Here is a 21,963-nt window from a genome sequence, read left to right on the forward strand (position 1 = left end):
GAGCCAGCCCAGCTTCCACCGCGAACCCCTGGCCCGCGCTTGCTCCGCCCACAGAGGCCCCGCTGGCTCCTCCCTCCACTGCTCTGTACCCTGCGCAGACCACTCTCGGGGCCACGGCTTTTCCAGCCCTCGACTCCCCTGGGATCGCTACAGAGACTTTCCTTCCTCCGACAGCGGGAGGTTGGCCCCCTGTCCCTACTCACTCTACTACACACGTATTCACTGGGTGTCCCGGGTCAGAGCCAGGCGAGGCTTGAAAGGAGCCTGGGCTTGGCTCTCTTTGAACCCTCAGTTCTTTTAGCCCTAAGACACCCCACCTCGACAGTTTCCGCCTAGCACGGAAGCCCACATGGGATCTCCAGGTGATCTCAGTGCCCGGCCCAGGTAGGCTCTCGTGATGAGTCGCCACCTTCAGAACCTACAGCGCCCCTAGGGTGATTTTTTTAATGCACACGTTGTTCAGTCTATGTGGTTTGCCCTATCACTCGAGGGTGCTTCTGCAGGTCGGAACAGGGCGTCTCCTCAGCTGCAGGCCCAGGTCTGGGCTGCTTTGGGGTTGGGCCCCAGAGCAGAGGGCAGGGTCCAGGCTTCCGGGATTCGCTGCCACTTGTTGGGACTTGGGGTAAACGACCAAGGAGAGGGATTTCCCCTGTCGACATTCAGCCTCTACCTAAAGAGGTGCTGGGGCCCAGGTGTGGCGAGACTTCCTCACAGGTGTGGGAACTAAGAGATGGGCTTGCTGGTTTCATTGGCAGAAGACTGGCCAGTTATTTGCAAATCTGCTCTAAAATAGGGGGTGATGGGAAGACCTGTTTATGAAAAGGGCCTGGGGCTGAAGGTGTAGCTCAGCATTAAAGCACTTGCTTTCAGAGGCTCTGAAAACAAACAAACAAACAAACAAAAACATAAAAGCTTCCTGAGAGCAGGCTTCACCAATGTGTGATTTTCTTTATTGTTGTTTTGGTGCTGGGCATGTGTTACAGTTTAGTTGAAATGTTTCCCCACCAGGAATCATGGCATATGCCTATAATCCCAGCACTAGGGAGGCTGGAAAATCCCCAGTTTGAGGCCAGCCTAGGCTACATAACAATTAAAGGCTGAACAGTTCAAGGCAAGCCCTGTCTCAGGGAAACAAAATCTGTCAACAAAGTCTTATGTGTTCATCAGTTTCTAACTTCATCAATTTCAGCATTTGATGGCCTTATTGGAAAGTAATAGAAATTTAGGAGATGGAACCTAGTTGAAGAGAGTGAGGCATGGGGCCATGACTTTGGGGACCTTATCTTGGCCCTGGCACCTTCCTCTCTCTTTCCCCTTCCTGGTGCCATGCAGAGAACAGCTTTGCCCCATCATGCCTTCCACCGTGATATTTCTGCTTCACTATAGGCATGAAAGCAATGAACCAGCCGACCATGGGCCTAAAACCTGAGCCTGAGCCAAAATAAACCTTTCCTAGCAGAGTGTGGTGGTGCATGCCTGTAATCCCTGCATTCGGGAGGTTGCCACAGGAGGATTACTCTTGAGTCCAAGGCACCGACACAGCTCAGGTCACATTTGGCTTCACCTATCTCCGGGCTCCAGCCACACTGGCTTTCTTTCCCAACTCCTGCCACAGGTCTTTTGCACTGCCACTCCTTGTCCTTCAAACACTTTCTCTCAAGCCAGATCAGCTCCAAGATCACTCCCTTCAGGACACCTTCTTTCACCTCCTTGTTATACTCAGAGCAACTGATATTTCTCCCTGGTGCTTCTCATAGTTGCTTTTTTATATGCATTTACCTGATTATTGCTGTCTGGCTGTTTAATTAGGCTATGAATTCTGTGAAGGCAGCAGTTCTTGGCTCTTCTTTTTCTCTCTGGCCCCTGACAATTCCTGGTATATGGGTGCTAAAGAAGCCAAGTGTGGGGCTAGGAAAGAATGGTAGCTCATCCACCCACAGCACCACACAGCAAAATTTGTTTTTTTGAGACAATATGTGTTCCAGGCTGGCCTCAAACTCATGACAATCCTCTTACTCACCCGCCCAGGTGCCACCATACCCAGAAAAAACTTTTAAATAAAATAGGCTGAGAGGTCCAACATCATAAAGCTATAAAATGGTAAACTGTGACTCAGACCTCATATAACCCCATGTGCTGAGATGCTCTGCCCTGTGTGTTGGATATTAATAAGAGTAATAATAATGGAGTTAGAACAGGCTGTTCTGGGTGGTTACTTGAGGTGTTTGTTAAATGACTCATGAGTAGGAAAGACCTTGCTGGATATAGTGAACTTGTTATCTGTACCTTGTTGAAGAGGTTACTCTGGCAGGGAGCAGGAGCTGAAATGATGAGCTGAGGGCTTAGGTTTGGGTCTTTCTGATGCATCTTGGCTGTGTTTGCTATAAAGCTCAGGAGCACGAGGTCAGCATAACCATCTTTTTTCTTGGCCCCTCAGCTGAAAGTGGTCTTGGTTCCTGTGTCTCCTGGCAACAGGTGGAACAGGATGGGGGAATAGTCAGAATGGCAGTGACCTTTAACAGCAATTACAATGTGTCACAACGGGATCAAACATTTAAATAACAGTTGTCAGACTTCTAGGAAGATGGAGGAGTGATGAACAGCAGGAAAACAGACTCTCCAAGATTTGGTATCCAGATGCTGGAATATAGCAACACAAGGAAGAGAAGAAGGAGGAAAGTGGGTCCCCAGGACCAAGCAAGGATCTGAAGTGAGAATTGAAGCCCGCAAGGGGAGCAAAGAAAGAGATCTCAATGCAGAAGAAGGAGGTGACAAATGACACTTTCTCCTTGAGCCTTGATTCACTTTATAGAAGGGGTGGCTTGAACATTGAGATGCACAGTGACTACTGGTGAGCCCAGAGGCCTCTACAAAGAAACACCAGTGGAATGTAGCAGTAGACACAGCAGACTGTAGTGCCTGGTGAGTTATTCAGGTTCAGAAATCTGACTGGCTGGTAGCCATCTTGGAGAGGGCCTGACTGAGCTCAGAACTCAGGCAGCTGTGGGCTGGCTCCTAGTGTCAAGGTGAGGCAGAACCGGGTTCAAGTTGGCAGGAGGTCAAGGAGTTGAGTTCAAGCTGGCAAGAGGCACATGGAGTGTTCCAGGGTGAACAAATTGGGTTCCAGCCTCACAGCCAGAAACCAGCCTGAACTTCAGTGGAACTAAAGGTGCAGGATGACTGGGATCATCCACTGCTCCACTGTAAATCAGTGTTTGGCTTGCTGGGATTAATCAACACAGATCTGGGCTCTGTCTTCCACTACTCTGTCTACTAGTGACAGCAGAGGCACACACCCTGAAGTTAACTTTTTTCTTTCTTTTTTTCTTTAAAAATATTTTTAAATTGGTTGTCCTTGTTTTTTGTCTGAGTATGAATTGCTTCTAGTTTTCTTGTTGTTTTGCTCTGTTGTAGTCTTTTGTTTTGTTTTGTTTGCAGTACTGGGGATTGAACTAAGGACCATTCCCTTGTGAGGGAGGTGCGGCACCACTGAGCTCAGCTCCAGCCCCATCCTTGCTTCTAGTTTCTTCTATTTCTCTATTGTCCCCCTGCCCAACTCCCTTTAAATTCTCTCCTCTGAGAGTAAAATCACCATACTAAGGGCATATTTACTGCATACAATTTTCTGGTTTGTTTTAGATCTGGTTATATAACCACAAATCTAGCTATGGTTAATAGTGATAAATTAATAGTTACCACACATTGTCATTTTCTAGACTATGTTTGATGCTATTGTTACTGTGGATTGTTCTGCTTTAGCCAAGGTGACATAATTGTTCTAATCAGTTGTTCTTCCAGTTATGCCAAGACTAAGATTGCCTAAGGGTCATAAAAAAATACTACAGGCCAGTGCCAAAGAACCAGATGCTAGGCCAAACAGGCAGCACCTTCTCATCCCCAATAAATTGAAGAGGTAGGATCTTGCAACAGATTCAAAACCCAAAAACCAGCTACACCTGGAAGACATCTCCGAGACATAGTCATTTCCTAAAGGTTCTAAATACTATCAGTAAAGCTATCTGCCATACACACTTTACCCAGGAAATAAACTGAAAGCATCAACCCAGGAAATTAACTGAAAAAAAAAAAATGAGAAGGCATTTAAGCAAGGTGCAACCCCAAACTTCCAGCTCATCAAAGGCAAACCCAGGCAGCAATGAGGTGAAATGATTTGAAACCCACCCACCTGGACTCTGAAGTGGTAACAGTGGAAGTAACAAAGCAGATGAATGAAGCTCTAGAAAAAAATCAAATCACAAATAATTTCTCCAATAATTACAGAGATGGTGACTATCATGAAAGATGTGGTTAGTGACACAAGAGCAAATAAAGATAAAAAGAGGAGCTTAGGAAAATGATGAAAACCATGAATGTCCAATATAGGAAAATGGAATCCATGAAACAATTTCAAACAGATATTCAGGAGAATAAAAATTCCATTGACAGGACTGGGGATTTAGCTCAGTGGTGCTGCTGCCTGCCTCACAACCACAAGGTCCTGAGTTTGATCCCCAGCACCAGAACAAAAAAAAAAAGAATTCATTGAGAGTATACTCAGCAGAATGAGCCAATATAAAGATAGAATATCAGATATAGAAGACAGGATTGCAGTTATCAATCATAAAAAGGGAGATATCTTAAAAATAGCAAGGGACCATAAAAAAAAAATCAATCCAACAGGGGCCAGGGATTTAGCTCAGTGGTGCCACTGCCTGTCTTATAAGCACAAGGTCCCAAGTTAGATCCCTGGTACAAAAAAAAAAAGTCTAACAGCTGCTAGATGATGGAAAGAGGAATAACATGAGATTGATTGGAGTCCAAGAAAAAGCAGGAGATAGCACAACAAACACATAAAAACAAACCTGTTCACAAAACTAATGGCAGAAAACTTTCCAAGCATGGAAAAAGAACTTGACATACAGATAAATGAGGCGCATAGAACTCCACTTAGCCATGATCAAAAAAAAAAAAATCTACACCAAGGCATATAATAGTCAAGATTCAAGATATTCACACGAGAACAATATTAAAAGCCATTAGAGAAAAGAAACAAATCACCTATTAAGGAAAGCCCATCAGAATCACAGCAGGCTCTCAACACAAACCTTCCAAGTCAAGGAAAGTTTGGAGTGAAGTATTTCAAGACCTAAAAGAAAACAACCTCCAACCTAGATTGATGTATCCTGCAAAACTATCTTTCAAAGCTAATGGGAAAATAAGATACTTCCATGACAACACCTAAAAAAGTGATGACTGCCAAATTAGCACTCCAAAATGTTCTGAAGGACATTCTAAATAGAGATAATGAGGACTACAACTCTATGAACCCCAGAAGGGATGAATCCATCCGGCAAGTTAAGTAATTAAACAGGGGGAGGGGAACCAACCACAGGAAAATAACATGACAAGGATAAGTCCTTGCATATCAGTTGTAACTATCAATATAAATGGTCTTGATTCACCAATAAAAAGAAACAGACTGGCAGAATAGATCAAGATGCAAGATCCAACAATATGGGGCATACAAGAAACATTTCATTTTTAAAATTCATACACCGAAGATCAAAGGATGGAAAATAATACTCCATGCAACAGGAATCTGGAAAAAATCAGGCATAGTTATTCTATTTGCAGACAAAGTAGATTTCAAGCCAAGACTAATTAAGAGAGACTTAGACAGTCACTACATCCTTGTAAAGGGAACAGTACAAAGAGATAACAATTACAAGAATATATGCACCAAATACCAGCACACCCAACTATATAAAACAAATATTAATGGACGTGAAAAACCAAACACTAATATGTGGGAGATTTAACTCAGTGGTGCTGCACCTGCTTCACAAGTGCAAGGTCCCGAGTTCCATCCCCGATACCAGAAGAAAAAAAAAGCACTAATACAATTATAATGGGAGACTTCAATACCACACTGTCACAAATAGATCAACTAGACAAAAAAATCAAAAACTGTCAGAACTGAAACACACTTTTGAACAAATGGACATAGTAAATGTCTAAAGAGTGTTTCACCCCACAACATCGTAATACACATTCTTCTCAAGCCGGGGATTTAGCTCACTGGTGCCGTGCCTGTCTTACAGGTGCAAGGTCCTGAGTGCAATCCCCAGTACCCCCCCCAAAAAGAATTCTTCTCAGCGGCACACAGAATGTTCTCCAAAATAAACCACACACTAGCTCATAGAACATGCTTAAGTAAATACAAATGAATTGAAACTACCTCATGCATATTATCATGCAATGAAATTGGAAATAATTTGCAAAAGAAATCACAAAAACTTCCTAAACACATGGAAATTAAATAACACCCTCCAAAACAACTAATGGGCCACAGATGAAATTAAAGAAAAAATTAGGCCAGGTGTGGTAGTGCACACCTGTAATCCTAGCACTCAGGAGTCTTAGGCAGGAGGATCAGCATGAGTTTGAGGCCAACCTGAACTACATAGTGAGACCCTGCCTCAAAAAAAACCAAAATAAATAAATAAGAAATTAGTTTCTACAATTAAACGATTGTGCCAATACAACATACTGGAACATATGGGATGTAATGAATGCAGTCTTAGAAAATTATAGTGGTGATATCTCATATCAAAAAAACAGAGCCCGCTCAAATAAACAGCCTAATGTTGAATGTGAAGCTATTAGAAAAAAGAACAAGTCAAGCCCAAAGCTCGTATGAGGGAGGAAATTATAGAGATCAGAGCCAAAATTAATGCAATGGAGTCTAAGAAAATAATACAAAGAATCAATGAATTGAAGCATTGGTTCTTTGCAAAATTAAATAAAATTGAGCCAGGGATGTAGCTCAGTGGTGCCACACCTGCCTGGCAAGTGCAAGGTCCTGAGTTTGGTTCCCGGTACTAAAAAAGAGATGTGGGGGGTAAATAAAATTGCCAACCATATCAAAAAAGGAAAGAAAAGACTCAAATCCTTGCAGTTAGGGTAAAATCACAACAGATCCTGCAGAAATCTAGAAGATCGTCTATACCTACTTTGAGAACCTGTATTCTAATAGGATGAAAAATAGAAGAAATGGACAGATTCCTCCATACATATAAATTACCAAAGATTAATCAAGAAGATATAAAAATTCTGCATAAACCAGTATCAATCAATGAAATTGAAGATGCAATTAAAAACCTGTCAACATAGCTGGGCGTGGTGGCGCAAGCCTGTAATCCCAGCACTCAGGAGGCTGAGATAGGAGGATAGCTGTGAGTTCGAGACCAGCTTGGGCTACATAGTGAGTTCCAGGTCAGTCTCAACTACATAGTGAAACCCTGTCTCAAAAAAACAACCCCCAAAATAAATAATTTTTAAAACCTACCAACAAAGAAAAGCCCAGGCCCTAAAAGATTCACTGCTGAATTCTATATGAAATTTAGAGAAGACCTAATGCTGCTACTTCTCAAACTCTAATGAAATTGAAAGAGAAGCAATATTCCCAAATTCATTCTTGGAATCATTACCCTGATACCAAAAAGCAGAGAAGGATCCAATCAAAAAAGAGAACTACAGACCAATCTCCCTAACGAACATAGACACAAAAATCTTCAATAGGATACTGGTAAACAGAATGCAGCAAATCATCAAGAAGATTATATACCATGACAAAGTAGGATTCATCCCAGGGATCCAGGGATGATTCAACATATGCAAATCAATAAATGTAATACACCATATTAACAGAGCCAAGGACAAAAACCATATGATTGCCAGGCATGGTAGAGCACACCTATAATCCCAGCACTCGGGAGGCTGAGGCAGGAGGATCACTGTGAGTTCGAGACCAGCCTGGGCTACATATTGAGCTCCAGTTCAGTCTCAACTACATAGTGAGACCCTGTCTCAAAAAAAAAAAATACAGTCATCTCAATAGATGCAGAAAAAGCATTTGACAAAGTCTAACACTCATACATGATAAAAAAAAAAACCTACAGGAAATTGTAATAGATGGTCTTTATCTTAATCTGATAAAAGCCATCTATGACAAACCAATGGCCAACATCATACTAAATAGACAAAAATGAAAGCTTTCACTCTAAAATCAGGAACAAGACAAGGATGTCCACTGTCACCACTCTTATTCAATATTGTTCTGGGGAAAAATATATATATATAATTCTGGAGCTGGGTGTGGTGGCACATCCCTGCAATCCTAGCATGTGGAAAACTCAGGCAGGAGGATCACCACAAGTTTGAGGCCAGTCTGGGCTACAGTGAATTTAAGGCCAGCCTGAACTACATAGTGAGACCCTGCCTCAGAAAACAAAACTATATATATAAAATAGACAAGAGAAAAAAATAAAAGGAATAAGGATAGGAAAGGAAGAAATTAAACTATCAATATTTATGTCAGGCCGGGAATTTGGCTTAGTGGTTCTGCTTCCTGTTTCGCAAGCACAAGGACCCAAGTTTGATCCCTGGTACCAAGAAAACAATCATTCATATAATCATTCATATATATATATATATATATATATATATATCAGTATTTGTGGATGACGTGATACTCTACATAAAAGACACCAAAAACTTCACCAAAAGACATACATTTGGCTGGGCATGGTACCACACTTTTGTAATCCCAGCACTCGGGAGGCTGAGCCAGGAGGATCACTGAATTCGAGACCAGCCTGGGCTACACAGTGAGTTCCAGGTCAGTCTAAACTACATAGTGAGACCCTGTCTCAAAAAAACAAAAAAAGAAAAAGACATAGATTTAATAACCAAATTTCAATAGTGTATCTGGATACAAAATGAGCATTAAAAAATCTGCAGCATTCCTGTACACAAATAACAAACTTGCTGAGAGGAAATTAGGGACATAACACCTTTCACAATAGCATCCAAAGAAATGAAATAACTAAGAATCAATCTAATGAAGAAAGTAAAAGACCTTCATATGAAAAACTACGACACTCTGAAAAAGGAGATGAAAGAATATCAGAAAAAGGAAAGACATTCCTTTCTCTTCAGTAGGAAGAATCAATGTAGTGAAAATGGCCATACTTCTAAAATTGTTGTACAGATTTAATATGATTTAAATCAAACTGCTAATAGCATATCTCACAGAATTAGCAAAAAGAATCCTAAAATTCATTTGGAACCAGAAGAGACCAAGAATAGCAAAGGCAATTCTGGACATCAGAGGTAAGGCAGGGGGCATCACAATCCCTGACTTGAAATTATACTACAGAGCTACTATGATAAAACAGCATGGTACTGGGCCAAGGATTTAGCTCAGAGGCACCACGCCTACCTCACAAGCACAGGGTCCTGAGTTGAATCTCTGGTAGTGGGGGGAAAAAACCCACAAACAAAAAACAGATAGATCTATTCTAGATATTATTCTTAGATATTTGTCTTAGAATTTGTCTTGGAAAAAATTTTTCCCACATTGTGGCCTTGTCTCTTCGCTCTGTTGGTCGTTGCTCTTGCTGTGCAAAAAAGCTTTTTAATAGCTGGACATTAGCTCAGTGGTTCTGCCCCCTGCTTCGCAAGTACAAGTTTGCTGGGTTTGATCCCCAGTACCAAAATAAATTTTTAAAAAACCAAAAGCTTTTTAATAAGATGAGATCCCGGTTGTTGATTTTTTTGTGGTGTTTCCTGTGCAATAGGGGGTTTGCTCATAAAGTCTTTGCCTACACCAATGTCCTTGAGAGTTCTACCTATTCTATCTTCCAGCAGATTCAGGTTTTCTGTTTGTTTTTGTTTCACTGATTAAGAATTTATCAGTGAAATTTATCAGTTTCTGGCTTACTAGAAAAGCTAGTAAGCAAAAACATACTCAGCACTAAATGTAATTATACAGTCCTGTTGGATACCGAGCCTGAGGTGTTAGGCCCACCGATGGAAATCCTCATGAAGTATTTGCCTGTACTGAATATGAACTCACAAAGGCTTTATGGGGAGTGTAAATATTCTGGCCAACAGCTACTTCCTAAACTCCTAGCTTACAATTTTTCCCTTTATCAGCTCAGTGCATGCTATTTTCATGTTTTTTTTCCTCCTTGAAATAGTCAAAAGAGCCTCCAAACTTTTCTTTAATAATTAATAGCCAACACATTTACAAAAATTAGTCTTACATCAGTACATGTACCACTAAAACAGAAGGGATTAAAAAATAAAGTGGTTAAATCCCTGAAAAAGAATATATTTATTAACAATTTTACACAAACACAGATGACATGTTGGCATAAGGGAGAACATGAGCTGAAAGGGTTTCTGTTTTAATATTTAGATTTTGGATCCATTTCAATTTTAGTTCAGTGCGTGGTGAAAGATATGAGTCTAGTTTTATTCTTTGGTGTGTAGAAAGCCAGCTTTTTCCAGCACCATTTATTATTAAAGAGGTTGTCTTTCTTCCAGTGAGGGTGTTTGGCTCTTTTTTCAAAGATAAGGTGGCTGATTGTGTTTGGAGTTGTTTCTGCGTTTCTAATCTGTTCCATTGATCCTCAGGTCTCAGTTTTTTGTTTTTGCCAGTACCATGCTGGGTGTTTTGGTACTGGGATCAAATTTTAGAATATACTTAGAATATATCTACCTAGAATATATAGAATATATAAAGAAATTTAAAAAACCAGACCCTTAAGATTTAAAGACCCAATATAAAAATGGGCATCTGAAATGAACAGACACCTCTCAGATGGAAAAGTAGGAACAGCAAATAAATATATGAAAAGATGTTCAACATCACTGGTCATTTGAGAGATTCAAATTAAAATAGTGCTGAAGGCCAGGGATTTAGCTCAGTGTTTCCAGCACCTGCTTTGCAAGCACAGGGACCAGAGTTCAATCCCCCGTACAAAAAAAAAAAAAAAAAAAATCTGAAATTCCATCTCACTCTAAGAAGAATGGCTGTTATCAAGAAATCAACCAAAAATAAATGCTGGAGGGGCTGTGGGGGAAAAGGAACCCTTCTCCACTCTTGGTGGATAATCACTGTGGAAATCAGTGTGGAGATTACTCAAAAAACAAAAACTAGAGGTTCCGTTTTACCTGGCTGTTCCCTTCTTGGTATCTTCCCAAAAGAAGAATCATACAACAGCATTGTACGCACACCCATGTTTATAGTGGCAAAGTCTGTAGTAGGTAAATCTTGGAAATAACCCAAATCCCTATCAACCAATGAATGAATAAAGATGTGAGTTCTTTTCATACAATGGAGTACTACTCTGCCATAAAGAAGGTGAGCTTGAGACACTTCCAGCTAAATGGATGCACCTTGAGACCACACTGTTAAATGAGATAAATTGGACACATGTGTGTAAATGCCACATTGTTTCTGTGGTGTGAGAAACTGAAAGTGTAAATAAGAACTAAAACATATAATAGGTATTGGGAAATGGGAAGAATATGTTCCAGTGAGAAGGAGAGCCAGGGAGGGGGGCGAGGGAAAGAACAGAATGGTCAAGTGGGGCTGGGGATTTAGCTCAGTGGTTCCGCTGCCTGCCTTGCAAGCGCAAGGACCCGAGTTCAATCCCCGGTACCAAAAAAAAAAGAATGGTCAAGAAAAAAAAAAGGAAACAAAACTTTTGTAAATAAGGAGAAGAAGGGGGGTCAAAGGGAGGGGAAAGGAATGGGGAAAAAAGAAGCAAGCTGTATCATGTACAGGTACAAATTCCCTACGATGAGTGTGATCATTATGTATATCCAAAATTTAAAAAATAATAATAGTCTCCTCCATGAGAGCTTCTGAGTAAGAATTCTATGGCCTGCCTAGAGCAGAGCATTTACCAGGCAAGATGTCATCAAGTGACCCCAGCAAGGTCACGAGACACAAGTCACTGCTCCCCTCTTCCAGATGAGAAAGTGGAGGGTTGCCTGGGGTGGTGAATACTGCCAGCTGGCTGGAAACCCACACCCACAGACCCTCAGTCCAGAGGCGAGCACGGGGCTGCTCAGCGGGGAGACAGTGGGGAGCAGTGATGCGGGAGGGCGTGGGGGCTCCTGCCACCCTGTCTAGGTCTTGGAACCCTCCTGGGCTTCCCCACTGCACCCTGAAGGAGCCCAAAGCCTTTGCCAGGCCTGCACAGACCCCAGGATGGACCCTGCTGTGGTGCTGCCCTCCTGTCCCCAGGCATGGTCACCCACTCACCTTGGCCCGGCCTTCATGAGGCAAAGCTGGTCTGTTTCGTTCACTGCTGGGTACCTCGATGCACCTGACTCATGGCAGACCCCCAAAATGTACTTGTGAATGGAGCTGTACGAACCTGATTCTAATGCTGGCTCTGCCATCTCCTAGCTGTGTGACTCTGAGTATTTCAGTTAACCTCTGAGCATCATTCTCTGCATCTGTTAACTGGGGCTACTTATGAATGTTGAGTGACATCAGGCAATAATGCACCTGCATCATACCTCGCACATAAGAGGTACTGAGCAGAAACAGTAGGTAAAAGTCCGACTCTTTTTTTGCTCCAGATTCTTTCCTATGCAGATGGGAGGGAAGGAGCCTTTGGCCTGGCTCACTGGGTGCGTCCTACATTGGTGTGAGATGAACATGGGAGAAAAAGCTTTGGCTTGAAGAAACTGTCACTGTGATTATGGGGTTGGTAAAGAATGAAACTAGCAGGTGGGACACACCTGTAATCCCAGCACTCGGGAGGCTGAGGCAGGAGGATCCCTGTAAGTTTGAGGCCCACCTGGCCTACACGGTGAGTTCAAGACCAGCCCGAACTACATAATGAGACCCTGTTTAGACACACACACACACACACACACACACACACACACACACACACCCCCCAAAGAATGAGGATAACGAAAGGATCAGAGAGGAGGGAATAGGAAGAACAGAACCTGTAACTGGTACAGTCCCAGGGCTGCAGAGGGTCAAGGAGAGCAAACAGTAGGATTAACCAAGAGGCTCCTCAAAAGGGAAGCACTGTGGACCGGGAGATGAGGGGTGAGGCAGAGTCCTGTTGCTACCATTGAGAAAGGACAGGAGGTAACAGTAGAGAGGACACAGTAGCAGGAAGAGACAGGAAGGGAAGCAGAGGTGGAGTGGAGACAGAAGGCAGAACAGCTGGTCGTCAGTACTACCTGCCTGCCACTGTCCACGGCCCTGGGGACAGAGCTGAGGGGGAGACAGAGGGACCCTGCCCTGTCTAGGGTACGGGTCAGCTGACTACAGCCCTCAGGCCAAAGCAGGCCTACTGTTTTGTTTTGTTTCTGCATTTCTAGGGAGTGAACCCAGTGCCTTAACCTTCCCCCCACCCACAGGATCCTACTAAGTCAAGTTGCCCAGGCCAAGTTCAAACTTGCCATCCTCCTGCCTCATCCTCCCAGTGTGCTGGGATTACAGGTGTGGGCCACAATGTCTGGGTTTTGGCCCACTGTTTCTGCACACCTGCAAACTAAAAATGGTTTTGACAATTTTAAATAATTTTAAAACTCAAGAGTATTCCACATCATAGAAACTTGTATGCAATTCAGATTTCAGTATCCATAAATAAAGTTTTATTGGAACACAGCCACGCTCCGTTTATGTGTCGTCTACGCTGCTTTCTCACTACAACAGCAGAGTTGAATAGTTACAGCAGAGACCATATGGCCTGCAAAACCTAAAATATTTACTAGCTGGCTATTCTGAAACAAAGTTTGTCGGTCCCTGCTCTAGGAACTTATGTTCTCATTGGGAAGACAGATGTCAGCCAAGCAGGTAAGCTCCTTTCGGCATGTCTCCAAGGACAGGCGCCAGCTGGCATAAGGGTCTTCTGCACAGGGCTTCTCCTGCGCCGCCCTCCCCAGGGAGGGAAATGACCCATCCATTGGCTTCTGTATGGCAGCAAATCATTCAGGTCATTTTGATCAGCTCCCACCTAAGAGCCAAGGAAGAAACATCTATGCTCAGTGATCTACAGTGTCTAAGCCCAGGACATCTCCTTCGCCACCTCCCGGGGCGGGGGGGAACCACCTTCTGTGTGACTGCTCAGGAAGTCGTCACCTGTATTGTCAAGGCGGCTCCTGTACCTGCCTCCCTTCTCCATAGGAACCCTCGCAGCACCACCTCTGGCAGCCTTCCCGGGGGGTAAGGAGTGGGGACGGCTTTTATGGTCCCCTTTTCAGGTGAGGAACCTGAGGCTTAGAGAAATGACCTGACTTACCCCACTGCTGGAAACAGCTGGTGGAGCCAGCACCCGCATAGCAGGTGTTAGTTTTGGAAGGGGCTTTTGGGATTGGCTTAGCCTGAGTTTGAAAACTGGTGGCCTAAGGCAGAGGTGAGAGGTGAATCAGGTTAAGGGCGGTGACACCTTGACCATGTGCAAGATACAAGGCCTGCATTGTCTGGAGAGAACTTTAAAAACGTTATGAAACTGGGCGGGTCTGCTTTTATTAGCACCAAGCTCTGGCAGCTCTTAAACAGAGTTGGTGATAAAACTGTCTTCCCAAAGAGATTTTGCTGTCAGTCAAGGTTCTACGTAATTGCTGGATGAATGTGAGTTTGGAGAATAATATATATATATGAACTTCAAATTAGAGGGGTGTTTTGTTTGTTTGTTTTGTTGTTGTTTTCAGACAGGGTCTCATTATGTAGTCCAAGCTGGGCTTGAACTTGCAATCCTTCTGTCTCAGCCTCCAGAGACAGCTGAGATTCCAGGTGTGTGCCACCAGGTCAGGCTAAATTAGTGCATTTTTAACCTTTTAATACATAATATACTCCACTGGAGGCTAATTTGGAGAACTCTCATTGTTGTATGCTGTTCTCAGCACACATGGACTCACCCACACATTTTTGTTGTTGTTGTTGTTACTTGTTTTGTTTGTTTTTTGAGACAGGGTCTCATTATGTAGTTCAGGCTGGCCTTGAATTCACAGGGATCATCCTGCCTTAGTCTCCTCAGTGATAGAATTACAGGTGTGTGTGACCACACACAACTTTCTTTTTTCCCCCCAGTATTGAATTGAACCCAGAATGAGCAATTGCACAGAGTTATATCCCCAGACTATATTTATTTATTTAGTTTTTTTTTTTTTTAAAGACAGGGTTTTGTTATGTAATTCAGGCTAGGCTTGAACTTACTATTTAGTCCAGGCTGGCCTCAAAGTTGTGATGATTCTCCTGTCTCAGCCTCCCAAGTGTTGGGATTACAGATGTGTGCCACTATACCTGGCTCTTTTATCCCTTTTGAATTTTAAATAATCTTTATTATTTAGCCATGTGTGGTGGCTAACACTTGTAATCCTAGCACTTGGGAGGCAGAGGCAGTAAGATCTTTGTGAGTTATGCGCCAGCCTGAACTACATCATGAGTTTAAATACAGCCAGAACTACATAGCGAGACCCTGTTTCAACAAACAAAAATAAACAATAAATAATTTTTATTACTCTGAATGTATAGATAAAGTTCAACAGAGGGTGTGGCTCAGGTACAGTGGGGGCTTAGCACATTTGAGGTCCTAAATTCAATCTTCATTACCACAGTCCCCTTAGAATTTCAGAAATTCAGGTTCATAACTCAGCAGGGGAACACTTGCCTGGCAGGCATGGGCCCTAGATTTGATTCCCACCACTGAAAACAACAAAACAAGACACAACAATGAAAATAGAAACATTTTACTGTCTGTATTTATGTAGTAGCCACTATTATTATTTATTTTACTTTGTGATTGCTCTTGAAGATAATTCTGTCATATGGGAGTCACAGTATGGCCCGGGTTGTGTGTCCAATACACTAGAGAGGCCACTTGGCCAGAGACGGAGCAGACCCACAACACCGACCATCTTCATCTTATTACTAAGTGCCCATTTGGTGTCGGCACTGTCCTCAGGTGTGACCCTTAGCATCTCATTTAAATTTTGCACCGGGGCCAGGGATTTAGCTCAGTGGTTCTGCTGCCTGCTTCGCAAGAGTGAGGTCCCAAATTTGATCCCCAGTACCAATAAATAAATAAATTAATTAATTAATTATGGACAAAGACCAGATCCAACAAGGCTGGGTGAGGTGAATAAGGCCAGGTTGTACAAGTGTGTACTCAGATTCTGTCTTTATTTCAAATATTGATATTTTTTTCAAAATCCAAAAACAAAATTCATTTTTGGCATTACTGTTGAGGTTTTATTTTTTATGGCATCGGGGATCAAACTCGAGTCCTTGCTCTTGAGAGGCACGCAGCCAAACCACTGAGCTGAATCCCCAGCCCCTAGTTTTTAAATATTATATTAAAATATTAATTGTGGAGTTTTTTGCTGCCCCTTGAACTTTTAACCAAAGGCTGGGCATGGTGGTACACACCTGTAATCCCAGCATTCAGGAGGATGAGGCAAGAGGATCAAGAGTTTAAAGCCAGCCTGGACTGCTGAATGAAAATGTCGCAAAAAGAACAAAAACAAAAATAAGTTTTGTACCCAAGATATGGGTCTTATTAACTTCACCCTAGTCTTGGCCCTGCTCATGTGACAGTCACAGCCATACAATGTTGGCATGTCCAATCTGTGGCCACCTTTTTTTTGTGTGTGTGTGAGTTAAGCTGAATTGTCTTGGGATGCATATAAAATATATCATATAGTTAACGTATATGATTAACAAAACTTTCTTTTAAAAGGTTTTTATTACAACATTTTTTTAAAAGCTAGATATCATCCAGGTGCAGTGGTGCACACTTGTAATCATAGCACTCAGGAGGCTGAGGCAGGAGAATCACCACGAGTTCAAGGCCAGCCTGGGCACGTGGTAACTTTTTCTTTTTCTTTATAAAATTTTTATTGGTAGTACTGGGGACTTAGCACAGTGGTGCCACCACCTGCCTCACAAGCACAAGGTCCTGCGTTCAATCCCTAGTAAAAAAAATTTTTAATTGGTATATTTTAGATACACATAATGATAACATTTATCGTAGGGAATTTGTACCTGTATATGATATATCTTGCTTCTTTTTTCCCATTCCTCTTCCCTCCCTTCAACCTTTCTTCCCCTCCTATTTACAAAAGCTTTGTTTATATTTCTTCTTTTATTCTCTTATTTTGTTGTCTCTCCTCTCCCCCTCCCCCTTTGAACATTTTCTTCACATTTCACAATATCTTTTATACATTTTTTTCCTTATTTACACTTTCAGTTTCTCACACCAGAGAAACAATTTAGTGTTTAACATGCGTGTCTGATTTTTTGTTTGTTTGTTTGGCTTTTTTTTTTGTTGGTTTTTTTGTTGAGCATCTGATTTATTTCACTTGAGAATATGGTTTGAAGGTGATTCCATTTAGCTAGAAATATTTCAAATCCATCCTTCTTCATGGCAGAGTAGTACTTCATGGCACATAGCAACTTTAAGGCCAGCCTAAATTTCTTGTTTTGCTTTGTTTTTTGAGACAGGGTCTCACTATGTAGTTCACTGGGATTACAGGTATGCGACGCTATGCCTAGCCAGCCTGAACTCCATAGCAAGACCCTATCTTAAACAACAACACCACCAAAAACAAAGCAAAATAAAACCCTGGGCATCATGGGACTACTTGGGAGGCTGAGTCAGGAGGGTCACAAGTTTGAGGCTAGCTATAGCAATGTAAGTTTAAGACTTGACTCAAAAATTTTAAAACTAAAATGCCAAGCCCAGCATGGAGGCAGGAGGATGGCTATGAGTTCAAGGCCAGTCTGGGCTACATAGCGAGACCCTGTTTCAAATAAATAAATAATTAATTAAATAAATAAAATGCCAGGCATGGTGGTACACACCAGCACTGGGACGCTGAGGCAGGAGGGTCCCAGTGACTTTAAGGCCAGCCTGAGGTAGATAGTGAGACCCTGTCTCAAAAAACAAAAATAAAAAAATAAAATAAAAAAGGCTGTCACTCAGTGGTAAAGCATCCCTGTATTTGTTACCCAGTATTTAAAAAAAAAAATCAGGAAAAGGTGGGCCACAGGTTACACATCCCTGCAGGTATGTGCTATAATTACTGCCCCTTTAAGAAAGATAAGCGAGGTACAAGAAGGCGAAGTGATTTTGACAAGGACACAGCATGAAGCAGTAGAACGTGCACACAAACTTCTATTTTAAAGTCCCTGCTCTTTTTTTTTTCAGGGCTGGGGATGGAAGCCAGGGCTTTATCCAAACTAAGCTCTGAGTCACACCCCCAGCCTGAACCCAGGCTTTTGTTTGACTGTTTTTGAGACAGGGTCTTTCTCTGTAGTTCAGGTTGTCCTCGAACTCATGGCGATCCTCCTGCCTCAGCCTCCCCAGTGCTGGGATTACAGGCACTTGCCATCATTCCCAGCTGAGCCCTGGCTCCTAACTCTATATTTATTTTATTTGGTACACACCAGTTGTTAAATATCTCAAATTTCTTCTCTTTAATTTAAAATATAGCTTTCCAGTTTCATTAACTATCCAAAAAATAAACAAATAAATATCTGGCCATCCCCAGTCCCCAGTTCCCGCCTTGTCACCATCAACCGGAGTGGAATGGCCTCCTCTTCTACATGACTGCCCCAGTCCTCACCATGCCCTGCTGGCCCAACCCCTCACCCTGCCACTTGCTTATGGAACCTACCTGCTCCCGGGGCATTTGAGTTTGGACCTCTAATGTGGCCCTTTCCCAAGTGGAGACAACCTCGACACAGACAGGAAGTCTTGACTATCCACACAGCAGCCTTGAATGAAGCTGGGCTCCAGTACAGGTCTCACAACTCCACGGGGACAGCAGAGGATTACAGTGACCCTGACTGTGATGGGCGCTCAGAACAGGAGTTTCCCACCTTGGAGCCTCTCCCCAGTACCTCAAAACAAAAAGTACTATGTGCCAGCCGTGTGCTAGACATTTTGTATAATACTTCTTTGTGTTTATCTTCATTCTCTAAATTTCCATAATTCTTTTTTTTTTTTTTTTTGAGATAAGGTCTCACTATGTAGTTCAGAATGGCCTTGAATTTACTATGTAGCCTAGATTGGCCTTGTACTCTTGGCAATTCTCCTGCCTCAGGCTCCTGAGTGGTGAGGGGATTCCAGGTTTGCACCACCACGCCAGGCTATTACAGTTTTGCCTTCCTATATAAAGCACTGCTTGACCAAGCCTGGCCTTGACTTTGTGGGTCTGGAGAAGTTAGGGATCAGTGACTCCACATTCCAGTTAAGGCAACCAAGATGGAGAAAGGATGCCCAGGCCACATGGCACTGGGGACAGTCAGGGCTCATTCTCCTCTACCTGTGCTCCATCCCACTGCCCTCTGCTTTTTACTTTTAAACTCTTTATGCCACAAAGAAATAAGATGTAAAAGCAAATTATAAAAATCCATGAATCAAATCAAGTATTTATCCTATCTGTCTGGTATAAACTGTATTTCAGGAGAATAAAACAATGAATGAGGAAAAGTGTTTTGTGTGTGTGTGTGTGTGTGTGTGTGTGTGTGTGTGTGTGTAAGAATTCAGGTAATGAATGCAAAGAGAATGATAAAATTAGAAAATAACCATTTGCAATGCCTGAGAAAATAAAGGTTCATTAATTAGTAGATGCTGAAACTAGCAGATGAAGCCAGCCTGGTGGCGCACACCTGTAATCCTAGCCCTGGAGAGGCTGAGGCAGGGGGGTTGCTGCAAGTTTGAGGCCAGCCTGGGCTACAGAGTGAAAAATCCAAAGTACCCCCAAAAGTTAAAATCATCATCATATTACATGCATACTCCATTTATAGTAGTACAATTTGTAATATCTAGATCTTGGAAACAGCATATATGTCTGTCAGTAGGTGAACAGATAGGAAAAATGTATTTATGTACAATGGAGTACTATGCTGCCATAAAGAAAGATTAACTTGAGGCATTCATAGGCAAATGGATGCAACTTGAGAATGTAATGCTAAGTAAAATGTCAGACACATAAGCTCAAATATCTTGGGGGTTTCTCTTATATGAGAAATACAATGTACAAATAAACAGCAAAATAGAAGAGAGATAAATAGGAAATAGGAAGAAGTTCAAATACTTCCCCAAATTACAAATTAGATTGTTTTAAAATTATTTCAATATATATACTAATTGATTTCATTTATACTACTGGTTTATCTTCATTGAAAAGTAAGATTTGTGTTATCTATTTCTTTTTTGTAAGAATCCTTTTGATTTATGTCTCATATTCCGAACAGCTACTTTGAAGATAGTGATGCATGGTGTAATAACTAGAGTACTGTTCTCTTATTATTTGACTGGGGAATTTTGATTTTTTTTTTTTTTTTTTTTTTTTTTTTTTTTGTGGTACCAGGGATTGAACTTGGGCCCTTGCGCTTTCGAGACAGGTGGCAGAATCACTGAGCCAAATCCCTGGCTGTTTTATTTTTTCATAAAATGAAGTGAGAGAAGTTTGATGACAGGGAAGAAAACCAAAATAAAATAAAACAAAACCAACAGGCAAAAGGTTGATGGGAAATTTTATAATGAAGATAGCATTAAAAATGTTTCAGCTACACACCGTGTGCTTCCAGATGTGAGGTAACCTCAACGACACAGCACCTTCACCAATAGCAGGCTCTTGCCAAAAATATTAAACCTGAACCTAATCAAGTCTTTACATCTAACTTTCAGTTTACTGAAAACATGAGCCCGAAGAACAAGTTCAACTCCACCACCAGGAGGCAACCAGCCAAATTTTCTAGGATGTGGAAACTTTCACAGGACAACTGCTCTGGAGTCTCCTTCAAATAAATAGCATGAAAGAGAAAAGAAGGTAGAGCTGTTATAGACTAAAAGTTACTGAAGAGCTGGGCGTGGTGGTGCACACCTATAATCACAGCACTGGGGAGGCAGAGGCAGGAGGATCGCTGCGTGTGTTGGCCCAGGCCTTCAGTTCCAGAATTCTGGGAGGCTGAGTCAGGAAGATTGCCTCGAGTTCAAAGCCAGCCTGGGCTGCACTGTGAGTTCAAGGCCAGCCTGAACTGCATAGTGGGCCCTGTCTCTAAAAACAAAACCAAGCCAGGTGTAGTGGGACACGCTTGTAATCCCAGCACTCTGGAGGCTGAGGCAGAAAGATCACTGTGAGTTCGAGACCAGCCTGAGCTACACAGTGAGTTCCAGGTCAGTCTCACTACATATGTGAGACCCTGTCTCAAAAATACAAAACAAAAACAAAAATATGTGTAGACGATCCCTTTATATATTTACATGTACAAATTTGCTTAAGTATGCGAACAAATGAAAACACAGCTCAGTGCTGTGGTTTTGTCAGTAGTGAGATGCCTATGAGGGTATTTCATTTCTTAAGTCCATATTTTTGTAAGGTTTGATTTATTAAAACTAAGATGTGTGTTACTTTTATATTTTAAAAATTGGGAGGGGAGAGGAAAACATGGAGTATTCCCTGGTGGATCGAGGACAGAACAGAACATGGCATAAAGGACTCCAAGGGTCCTGCACCTCAGTCCCAGCCCCGCTCAACTTGAGCTCTCCCAGCTCCTGGGTTGGCAGGTGTTAACAGGAGCACCCAGTCTACTGCCCTCAAAATGCTCCCCACCCCACCTAGTGCCTCTTTCGCAAAGACTGCAAAGAAGGGAGCAAGCTGAGGTTGCTCCTCAACCCTCTGCGTACGGAGCCCAGGGAGCCAGAAGAAGGGCGAGGGGAAGAGTTCTTGGGCCCTGGAGATCTGTCCAGAGGTGGCTTGTGGCCCAAGGTTTGGCTGCCACCCTCGATCTTGGTGAAACTGAAGGGGAAGCTCGGAGGGACCTCACTGCTCAGCCGGGTTCTCTAACGAGTGGAGGGAGGCAAACAGGGCCCACGCCTCGGCAGCTGCTGGAATGTAGGGGTAACCAGTGAGAAGACACCCCGACAGACCCTATCAGTCCATCTCGATTAAAACCGAGGCTCCAGATCTAGACCCAGATTTGAGTCCCAGGATTTCCTGGCTAGTTCCAAGAACCCAGCCCGGAAAGTGGGCGGGGTTCCTGTCTCCACCTCCTTCCCCCGCCCTCGGGCCGCCTCGCCTTAGGGCTCCAGATCCGGGACCGGCGCCCGCCCCGCCCGCTGC

At 42.7% G+C, this 21,963-nt stretch overlaps 1 protein-coding gene across 1 annotated transcript in view; it reads right to left on the minus strand.

The window, feature by feature from the left end:
• The window catches only part of Rps6ka1 (ribosomal protein S6 kinase A1), a 40,692-nt gene extending 38,310 nt beyond the window's left edge, over positions 1 to 2,382 (minus strand). The window contains exon 1 of the mRNA XM_010633059.3: positions 2,287 to 2,382. Coding sequence (XP_010631361.1) covers positions 2,287 to 2,367 — 81 coding nt within the window. The 5' untranslated portion in view covers positions 2,368 to 2,382. The remainder of the gene's footprint in view (positions 1 to 2,286) is intronic.
• Positions 2,383 to 21,963: the final 19,581 nt, after the last annotated feature.

Source organism: Fukomys damarensis, unplaced genomic scaffold, assembly GCF_012274545.1.
Source record: "Fukomys damarensis isolate Sample0158 unplaced genomic scaffold, DMR_v1.0_HiC HiC_scaffold_23, whole genome shotgun sequence".
Taxonomy (NCBI): Eukaryota; Metazoa; Chordata; class Mammalia; order Rodentia; family Bathyergidae; genus Fukomys; species Fukomys damarensis.